Genomic DNA, 11,502 nt, shown 5'->3' on the forward strand with positions numbered 1-11,502 from the left:
GTTAGCACACAGGATCACCTACAAAGTTGTAATATTTTCAAAACGAGACCCTAAAACATCTGTATGTATAAATCCAGGTTAAGTAGTTAGCACACAGGATCACCTACAAAAGTTGTAATATTTTCAAAACGAGACCCTAAACTCTTCTTCTTTATTCAACTATTCGAAAACGCTCAAGTTTTGAAAATATTACATCTTTATATATATTCATTCTGTTCATCATGGTCATCCAAAACATCAAATTCAGGTTCAATGTAACCCTTCCTACCCCTAAACAACTTACTACAAGTTTGAAAGAAATTAAACAGTAGAAATGAAGCACCAGTTAAGTCATTTTACAAACTTATAGCTGCAACTAAGAAATAATTTTTCAGCCAAATAGACCTGTATCTGGGTTTCCAAAACTCATATCATTTGCCATTAATATTTAGGTTAATAGTTCTTTTCATTGCATAAAGGATTCAGAGGCAAAATGCTGGTAACTGGATTTGTGAGGCATCCACTCGAGTGCCATGAATATTTGATGCCCCAGAGCAAATATAACTGATATTTGACTTCTCTATACAGATAACTGATATTTGTCTTCTCTGTACAAATAACTGATATTTGACTTCTCTGTACAGATAACTCATATTTGTCATCTCTGTACAGATAATTGATATTTGACTTCTCTATACAGATATTTCATATTTGACTTCTCTGTACAGATAACTCATATTTGACTCCTTAGAGAAGATAACATGGATAACATTTCCTACTACATATATATATATTACTTATTTAATTTGAAAGTTGTGTGCTCAAAATGAAAAAAACAAACTTTTTATTTATATTTTATACATAATTTTTAAACTATTCCCAAAAGCTGACTCACCTTTTTTAGAGGTTAAGAAAATGTAAAACTAAGTAACATAATAATGGTGCTACTTTATGATCAAGTTCAAACTATTTCTGGCTGTTGTACAACATGGATTTCAAGATATACAAAACATTTTACCTATTGTATATGTAAATTTAGGCATCTTAGTTTTAAATATATACACCAGATATCTCTTTTATTCAAAGCCTTTAATAATTATTCCTTTCAAAGTGCAAACTGTAACAAATCATTAGGGAAGATTTAAAACACACCGATTCTCTGTTTATCAAAGGGTTTCTTTTCAACCAGACGATGTTCGATGCTTTGCTGAATTGCATCTCCGGCACCCGTTATGATTAAACCAATTGTGGCATTAGTTACAAATAAGTGCTTCGTGAAAAGTTTCCCTCCTACTCTCTGAAGTTTTACAATAATTGAAGTCAGCATGATCATCTAAATCAAGATTTCGCACAAATTCTAAATGGAAGAAAAAAATAAAATATGTACAATTATTGCAGATATACAACCAGTTTCGAAATTAAGAAAAAATTATTATTAAAATTTTCCAACCTAAACATACAGTTTTTTTCATATTTGATAAAAGAGTTGAGAAAAAACTTGTGGTACTTTTAATTCTACTTCACTTATAGCACATTCTATGATTGATTAGTTTGTAAGTTAAGCACAAAGCTACACAACACACTATAAGCACAAAGCTACACAACAGATTATAAGCACAAAGCTACACAACAGACTAACCATGCTCTGCCCACCACAGGGAAAGGCCATAATTTGTGACATGTCAGATATCAGCTCAAACAAGCATTTAGGTCCTTTTGTCTAGGATGTTTCAGCCAAAGTTTACCATTTTTTATATTCCATCTTCTGAGCTGCCAATATACTTTTATTCCTATCTATTTTAAATTAAACAAACACCAAACAAAAATCTGATATCCAAAAAAATATACCCAATGTAAGTTATCAGAAAATAGGATTCCAGCCCATAGCTCTGTGACTGTACAGATTGTGTGAACTATTCCTACCCTAATAAGCAGATTGATGTTATCCTGAACAAGATACAACATCAAAACCTTAGTTTAATCAACTCTCGGATTCTATAGGTTGTGTGAACAATTCTTACCTTAATAAGCAAGTTGATGTTATCCTGAACAAGATACAACATCAAAACCTTGGTTTAATCAGCTCTCGGATTCTACACATTGTGTGAACAATTCTTACCTTAATAAGCAAGTTGATGTTATCCTGAACAAGATACAACATCAAAACCTTAGTTTAATCAACTCTCGGATTCTACAGGTTGTGTGAACAATTCTTACCTTAATAAGCAAGTTGATGTTATCCTGAACAAGATACAACATCAAAACCTTAGTTTAATCAGCTCTACGATTCTACACATTGTGTGAACAATTCTTACCTTACTAAGCAAGTTGATGTTACCCTGAACAAGATACAACATCAAAACCTTGGTTTAATCAGCTCTCGGATTCTGCACATTGTGTGAACAATTCTTACCCTAATAAGCAAGTTGATGTTATCCTGAACAAGATACAACATCAAAACCTTGGTTTAATCAGCTCTCGGGTTCTGCACATTGTGTGAACAATTCTTACCCTAATAAGCAAGTTGATGTTATCCTGAACAAGATACAACATCAAAACCTTAGTTTAATAACCTCTCGGATTCTACCCGTTGTGTGAACAATTCTTACCTTAATAACCAAGTTGATGTTATCCTGAACAAGATACAACATCAAAACCTTAGTTTAATCAGCTCTGGGATTCTACACGTTGTGTGAACAATTCTTACCTTTATAAGCATATGGCTTTCATGAGACTATCTTTTTTTTAATCTTTTAAAATTCTTTTGTATATTCACATAACTTTTGAAAAATAGAAAGATTTCAAATATATTTGTAGTCAACGTATTAATTTTAAAAAAAGTAGAGGATTCAGAACTGTAGCTGATAAACGATCGTTTAAATAATTACTTTTGTTTATATAAACATTTCTTTGGTACAATTTTGCAAATCCCAAATAACTGAATATTTTTGAGGTTCGTTTTCACTTGTTAAATTACAACTTTCATCTTTCAGATATGCTAAAGTGTTTATTTTATGCAATATCAATAACTGTACATTATGTTATTCAGTTTTGTTTAGATTTTTTTATTACTAGCAAAAGTAACTGGCTTTGCTTAGGTTATTAATTTGATTTATTCTAGATAACTATGTCAGTGTGTGTGTGTGTTTTAGTATAAAAGTATAACCTATAACTTGTCTTCCAATTTTAAACTTAAATAATAAAAAACAAATCTCTTTAATTAATGGAACCTCTAAATTAGAAAGCAACAATTATTTTTTTCAATTTTATAATTTATACATTTCAATTTATATTTTCAGCACATAGCAATATTAGGTTTTACTTTTATTGCTAAGCAACAGAATATAAAAGCCATGCATTGGAATGCATTGTTACCAAAATGCACTGGCTTTTCTATATATTAGAAGTTATTATATAAGGAATCACTACTTTTCTATGTGGTTTTTCCCTAGCTTGCCTCATTAAAATGTTCTGCATACGCGCATGCATTTGGTTAAGATAAGTAATAATACCCAGGTGCAGACCCTCAGCATCCACTTAGTATGGGTGCAAAATTTCAGGTTTCTAGGTTTTTTCTTCTTGGAACTACAACGATCACATTTCTTTTCTATGTGGTTTTTTGCATGCACATATATAAGTAATAATACCCAGGTGTACACCCTCAGGTTCCACTTTGTATGGGTGCAAAAGATATAATTTTCCTATAATGATAATGTATTTCTGATAGGTACTTCCCTCTTCTCACAAGATTAGCTATTCTCATCCAGTGCTGCATTCTACATGCAAGTTATTTCTTTATGCATGCCACAAGCTTTCTGCTTCACCCTATTGGAATTGAATGATTCCAACATGTCTTTCACGAAAATCATCATGCGGAGGAACATGACGCATGTGATTCCCTCTATATACCTCTACCAAACTATCACTTCAAGGTTTGGCAGAAGACATAAGCAATGGAGGAAAGTGAGGAGGAAGGGTGGGAAGTGTGAGCGGAGTGAAGTACCTATCAGAAATACATTTTCAGTATAGGAAAATTATAACTTCTCAAACGGTACTTCTCTCTACTCACAAGATTACCTAGAATTCCACATTGATTAGGTGGCGAGACCAGTGCAAGGGAATGACAGAAATAACCCCCCAAAAGTATCCAAAGGATACCTCTGGAAATGGGAGAGTCAGATCTGAAGATCTGATGTGGGTAACCACACCACTTCTAAATCAGGTATACTCTTTGTCCATCCATGAAATGTATAGTAGATAAGGGTAAAATAAAAAGAGGAGCACATCCAAGTGGGAGAGAACTATGACAAGATAGTGTTCCTAACAATGTAATTATATATGGAACTCAATCCCACAAAGTATAAAAGTGGGTAAATCAACGGATGTGCCCCTAGGTGTAGAGTGCCTCTGGGAACCAACATCCACACGGGAGTAGGATGAAGATCATACCATCTTCAACTCAAGTTCAAGAGACCGAGGGGAATCTAGAACCACTCCAACTTCTGAGCATGACTCGTGTTAGCTTTCATCTATCAATCTGAGGACCCAACATCTGGTATTGAAAGGATGTCTATATAATATAAATCAACTCCCCCAGCAGCAAAACTGACCAAAACCATCCAAAAAGTAATAACATCCTCAGAATGAGATACACACGAGGGATAGCAAAAATGACAGAACCAGAACAATCTCCCTTACTTCCACTGTAACCCACAACACAGAAGGAGTATGATCGAGGGAGGAAAATAGACAACCTTAAAAATGTGTGAAGACTTATGTTGATTGGTTCTACTCTAATCCCAAAACCCAGCCACAGGGTACCGAAATCCACGCGGGGGTAGGATGAGTGAAGTATAATTTGATGTCTCACTCCCTTGAGAGTTATACTGGATATTGGAAGATATCATGTCATCTACACCCGTAGAACACCACCTCCCTACTCTGCACTGAATGGTTATAGCCATTTTTGTGAGGGACCCATTCATGTGGGTGCGTCCATGGTCGGCCACCCCAGCAGTTTGGAACTGGAAAGTAGTAAGGACTCCTATAATCCACTTGAAGAAAGAGGGAGTGAGGATGTGGTGGAAAGTCCAGAAGAATGTTATTACCTGAGAAAGTGCAATGGGTGACCACAAAACCCTATTTTGAAAAGCAGACCATATCGAGCTATTCACTAAAAGCATGGCAGGGATGGGCAGCTATCTCCTTCTGCTTTGCCCATGCAGTTTATGGGTGGTATGGTCTGGAACAAGCAAGCTTATGAAGCAATTACATCGCATGATTATTCACCTATAAGTAATTTGTGGAACACCCCATCTAAACAATGAGCATCGTAAAGCCATGGAAGACAAAGTGTGAGCCAAAATGGCTCTAGAGTGCAGAATCCAAGTTGAAAAATACCTGGTCAGGCATCACTTGCCACAGAGTAGGATCCAAATAATGAGTAAATGAAGCAAGGGCCACTGAAAGGAAAAGAAAAGTATGAATATAAACATACCCAATAAAAGTCACAGTGAAGCCTGAAGAATAGCCAAAAGTGGAAGAAGAAAAACCCATCAAAGAAGAAACCACGATATGGTATAAATAATGGGAGACGAATGTATTAGGTGTAGTCCGCATGCTCGATTGTAGGATTTTCTCCAATGGTCGACGATGAAGAGATGCAAGGGAAAAAGTGTGGTGTCGATTCTGATGAGAAGATACCTGGAAAATTCTGGAAGGAAGACAAGGTGGAATAAGCCAATCAAATAAAAAGTCAAACTCAATTGGTGATGGTAGAAGGGGAAAGATCCTGAACAAAGGAAGACTGCCACCAAGTACCATGGAAGGAATCCATGCAGGCAATATCACAATGAAGAGTACGGACCAGATATAGAAGTCTATCCAGATCAGGACAATAGCAGAAATGAGAAATAGAAGGCAAAAAGGAGGAGTTACACTCGCTAGCCACCGAAGTCTTTGGGAAGAAGGAATGATCTGGATAAAGGAGAAGATAGGTGGGGTGATAAAGCATATGTGAAATGTCAATGACAAACAAATCAGACCTTCGACGTTCACAGACTAAGAGAAGAAGGAAAAACGTTTTAAGGGAAATGGATAAAACATCATATACCTGAGAAACAAAATCCCAAAAGACCATATTAGACCTAACTGACTCCTCATGTGGGGGCATCGGAATGCATGGCAAAATAAGGAGGTGGAAATAGGCTATCCAAGTCCTTATCCAACTGACCAGCTTCAGCTGGTTCGGGAGGAAATGGGGTGAGGTCCGGAGACAGAGGTTGACCCATGTAATGTTCAATCTTCCAGCGATTAAATGTGGATAAAATTCCCCACTGAGTTGCTCACACCGGAGGCCTGAGACATAAAGCTAGTCGCAGGTGTGAACCCCGAGGTGGTAACATGAATTTTGGAATTCATAATGAGAAAGAGTCAACCAATAATCGAAAATATAAATAACAATGTGAGTGTAATAAACTGGGATTAAAGTGAAGTTAAGAAACAGTCTTAATAGAAACTAGAAGTAAAAATAAATGAAGACCACTTTGTGAGTATACTAAAGACGAAGGTGAAACTTTAAATGAACAGAAAAAACACATCTGAGCACAAGCACTGCCAAACAAGAAATGATAGAGGCATATATAGAGGGAGTCACATGCATCACATTCACATCCTATTGGTGGAGAAGTGATGTATGATGATTTACATAAGAGACACGTTGGAATCATTTGATTATGTGGTATACATAAAGAAAAAATTGCATATAGAAGGCAGCACTAGACGAGAATAGCTAATCTTGTGAGTGGAGGAAAGTACTGTATCGGAAATTCTGGTTTCTAGGTTCTTTGCACTTGGTGCTATGATGGTCACATATTCTTTTCTATGTGGTTTTGTACTAGCTTGCCTCATAAAAAATGTGCTCATACATGTGGATAAGTAATAATACTCAGGTGCACACCCTCAGAGTCTATTTAGTATGGGTGAGAAATTTCAGGTTTATAGGTTCTTTCCTCTTGAAGTTATGGCAGTCACACACACAGACACACCCTTTTATTATTGTAGATTACACTGTTTAAATCTGTACTAACTTTCATTTATAAGACATGTTCCATACCACAGATGCAGCAAAGCAATAAAAACAATGTAATAATAAGCTGTCATACTGTAAGTATTGTAGATGTGACATTCACTGTAATACTGTAGGTATTGTTGATGTGATACTGACAAAGTATGCAGCATACATGAATCCAAGTATTTGAATGTAAATTACCTTTGCTGAAATCCATGTGATGAGCAGAAATTAGCACATTGGAATTCACGAACACCAACAAAATTTCATGGGACATCAAAGCACATATATTTTAGATTTAAACTGATAAACATTCGGAGGACAAAATATCGCGTGGTATAAATTACTGTATGAATATTAGTACTGCAGCTTTGACATCTATAGCAGAAATCACCAACAGATAAACAAAACAGAAAAATGTTACAAATAAGCTGAAAGATGAGCACCTGAGGTAAATGTCATCTAGAGTAAGAATTGAACATAGATAGTTCTTAACTTAATAGATTGGAATATTTAAAAATTTAAATTGTTTTTACCACACATACACACACAAAAATTTACCTATTTGTATGATAGTAGATATTCTTGTGTTGACAACTGTAAGGGCATTTTGTTATATATCCTTGTTAATAAAACATAAATTTGGAAATTTTAAGTAAATGATTTACTAAGTTAAATATAAGAATGGATCAAGTTTAGTACACAAACACAAATGTTATTCACACTAGACTTGGGCAATTAACTTGACCAATCAACATAATCTATGGTTAGTTTCACATAAAATAATTCATTAATTAAAATTTCAATTCAATCAATTAACATCATGAACTTAATCAACTAACCGAAATAAGTGTTTCTGATCATTCCAACTATCCAAGTAATCAAAGTACTGCCATTATGATTTATTATTTTGGATTAATACAAGGTTTTTTATCTTAATTGATTATTGTCATGACTCAAGAAAATATTTAACTAATCCAATTCATGATGTTAGAAAAACACATAGGTTCAAGAAGTCTTGATAGAAATGAATAAAAACCCTATAACCCAACCACTTTTGAAAGGTGGACCTTTCATCTTCAGGGGCAAAATGAGAATATACAGTTTGCCTCTGAAGAAGAAAGGTCCACCTTTTGAAAGTGTTCAAGTTATAGGGTTTTTATTCATTTTTAACTAATCCAAATTAGTGTTTTCAGCTAGTTTTATTTTCTACTATTCCAGCTATCCAAGCCTCAGACAAGAATAACTAATTAGTTCAATGCAATGTCTTATCAACTTTTATAATTTACCTGTAATAACATCTATCAGTACGTGCTCATATTGGATATATTTCAGACAGCCACCACAAACCGTTTCTCTGTTGTAGAGATGTAAAGAAGGCTGTTGCTGGATGGAAGGTAAATAGTATTTTGTTTCCCCTAGGAATTAAATATAAGTAATTTTATAACTCAGTTGAAAGAATCATGGATCTTTATAAGTTACTTATGTCTTTCTCGTGCAAGTTTTCACTATCATTTTTAGCATGAAACAAAAATCTTGCAGTCTGAGAAGTAGCATAGAGTTAAATTTCCTTTTTTAGACGATGTACTTTTCCCATTTTGACAAGATTAACTTGGTTGCTTACATTACAGAGTCTAATAAATAAAAAAGGTGATGTACTTTTCCCATTTTGACAAGATTAACTTGGTTGCCTACATTACAGAGTCTATAAATAAAAAAATGTGATGTACTTTTCCCATTTTGACAAGATTAACTTGGTTGCTTACATTACAGAGTCTAATAAAAAAAAAAGGTGAACAATTATTCTAATGCATTTTCCACTGAATATCATATTCTATAAATACAAATAATTTGTTTCGCCTTCTCTGAACCTAGTCAATGCACAGTGATTCTTATAATAGTACAAGATATTTAGCTAAAACAGAATAGTCTAACTACTTGTAGTATCTTAACTAACTAACTAAAACAAGAATAATAAAACACTGATTTATATAATCAACCTTAAACAAAACTTTGTACACAAAACATTCCACGAGTTTAGAGCTCTACAAGATGATTAAGTCTGTGCCTAAAATTCCAAAACTTAAACTAATTATTTTATTTTAGTGGTAGTAGGCCAAACTTAAATAAAAAAAGCTTTATGTTTAAGGTTATCGTATGATTACTTACATGTTTTTTTTCATTTTTACATTATATTGATATTCTGAACATTCACATTAACTGCAGTATTACTGAAAAAAACACCAAAAACTTAATGATATTTTCCTAATATCACTGTATGATTATATGTTTGCATTAGGTTCTAATAACAAAACATGGATCATGTCGTCTTTCTTATAAACAGTACCACAGCACCTACGAAAAACCTACATGAACCCAGCACAAGGCTGTAGCTATCTACAATTTGAACCAAAAATATACATTTTTTACCATACGTCAGTACTAGATCATCACATTAACAAGAAAACAAATGGTATCAGTCTCCTTACACACTACTACAGTACCAGTTATTCATAAATATTCTATACCATATTAATACCACATATGGTAATATGTATCTTATTTTTCACAATTTCAATATTTTACATATTTCCCAAGTGCTGAAAATCAGTTAGTGATAATTACATTAAAATTGTGGTATTTTATTTCAAAATCAGATATTTTTAAAACATCTTTTAAGTAATCTAAACATTTCCATAAATATAAATAGCTGGCTTTGACCAGTTATGTTCGAGTTTTTTTAGTACATGACCATACACTTCCAGATAAATCCTTCTTCTAACAGAAATACAGTAGGTATATTCCAACTTCAGTCTACTGTTAACAAATATTACTAGTCCTAGTAGAGCTAAGTACTACTCTACCAGTATCAGCCTATACAACTTAACAACAGGTTGTATAATTGAAAAACAACTTTAACAACCTCATTCCACCTGTGACATAAGGCAGGAAATATTTATTTATCAAGTTCATGCAAACTCACTAAACATCCAAAATGAATACTTGAGTTTCAGTGAATAGCAAAATATAGAGTCAGATATACAGCCTAAGGATTAGCTCTAGTAGTAGTACTACTATTAGTACTATGGTCGATCAATTTGCCAGCCCTAATACTAATACTAGAAATATACTACCTTACTCAGTTACTGTAACTTGCAAGTTGTAACTACTTTAATCCAAACTTTACACACATTATGTAAGCCTAACAGTAACACTAACACTGCAGTAGATAACAACAATTTAATGTCCAATACAGTACAATGGTAAATACCTAAACTTATAGATACAATGCAAATTGCAAGTCATCCGATACGCTTTTTTGCACCGTATTGTACCGTATACGATTATTACTAGTACTAATGGTAGTAGTATACTTCTCCTGACAATATTATATACGATTCACTTAAGATACACAATACATATACTGATACATTATGCGTCACTTCGCGTGAAAGGATTAAGTAAGTAAAAAAATATGCTATTATATATATATAAAGATTTTACTAAACCTTAAATGCTTTTTGTTACCCTCCTAATTAAGAAACTTCTAAGCCTCATTCAATCACTCAATTGTTTATTGACACACGTGCGTGGTATATATAAAAAGAGCGCTATCTGGGAATAAATATTTAAAATATACGTCCAAAAAAAATTATAAAAAAATCCTTAAAAGCTTAAAATAATATTCCTGACATATATTTTTCAGCATAAAATATAAGATATCAATTTATTTAATCGTTAACGATGGCAAAGTAATTTCCATAATGCAGAAAAAAAATGTGAAACCCTCTACACCAGACTGGTTCAAATACATAAAAATGTAACATGAATTAGAATTAATTTTTAATTCTTTTTTATATCCATACAATGTTTTTCTTCCTATAAAAATAACAATTCTGGACTCAAAGATTAAAATTTTAAGTCCAACAACTTATATAAGTATAAAAGGTTTTCGAAAGACATGGCTTGATCTTTTTTTAAGTGAAATAACGTATTAAACTGGACCGGCTAGCATAATGAACTGGTGTGAGTATTGAGGGGTTAAGGGTTTGAAACATTATGCCACTGGAAAGGCTCTGCAATTGGGATCTTTAAAAAAATGATAGCCAATTTAGTCATTCGGTTCAAACAGTCTTATGGCAACTGGTGCTGGTGACTGGCTGTCTTCTCTATGGTTACTAGCTAAAAATTAGGAAATGGCTATATTTGAGCTCTAGTGGGTCCTAACATGGTCACACGGTGCACATTCCTATAAGCTGAAATTACTATTCCATTTCCTATTAATATCCAATTGAACATACTTATTGTATGTGATCTTGTTTTTCTTAGAGGGCGTTTGATTAATTAAAACAAAATCATCGCTTTTTTTCTTGGAGGAATGGCATTGTTGTAGGTGTAGAATAAACTACGGACACAATAATACTGTTACGTCTCCGTTTGTTAATCAATTTTCC

The 11,502-nt window shown here is 33.6% G+C and overlaps 1 protein-coding gene across 4 annotated transcripts in view; it reads right to left on the bottom strand.

Annotated features, from left to right (window-relative positions):
• Window positions 1-11,502, bottom strand: part of LOC106467883 (mpv17-like protein 2) — a 27,871-nt gene that overhangs the window by 13,939 nt on the left and 2,430 nt on the right. Inside the window, exons 1-3 of one of the 4 annotated variants that reach the window (XM_013928266.2) lie at window positions 10,558-10,645; window positions 8,338-8,466; window positions 1,132-1,336 (exon numbers count right to left, since the gene is read on the bottom strand). In XM_013928266.2, coding sequence (XP_013783720.1) covers window positions 1,132-1,312 — 181 coding nt within the window. In that variant the 5' untranslated portion in view covers window positions 1,313-1,336; window positions 8,338-8,466; window positions 10,558-10,645. Of the gene's footprint in view, window positions 1-1,131; window positions 1,337-7,249; window positions 7,339-8,337; window positions 8,467-10,557; window positions 10,646-11,502 lie in introns of those variants that run through there. The other 3 variants (XM_022396093.1, XM_013928267.2, XM_022396094.1) reach the window with 3 other exon arrangements.

The sequence above is a fragment of the Limulus polyphemus genome, unplaced genomic scaffold (assembly GCF_000517525.1).
Source record: "Limulus polyphemus unplaced genomic scaffold, Limulus_polyphemus-2.1.2 Scaffold2777, whole genome shotgun sequence".
Taxonomy (NCBI): domain Eukaryota; kingdom Metazoa; phylum Arthropoda; class Merostomata; order Xiphosura; family Limulidae; genus Limulus; species Limulus polyphemus.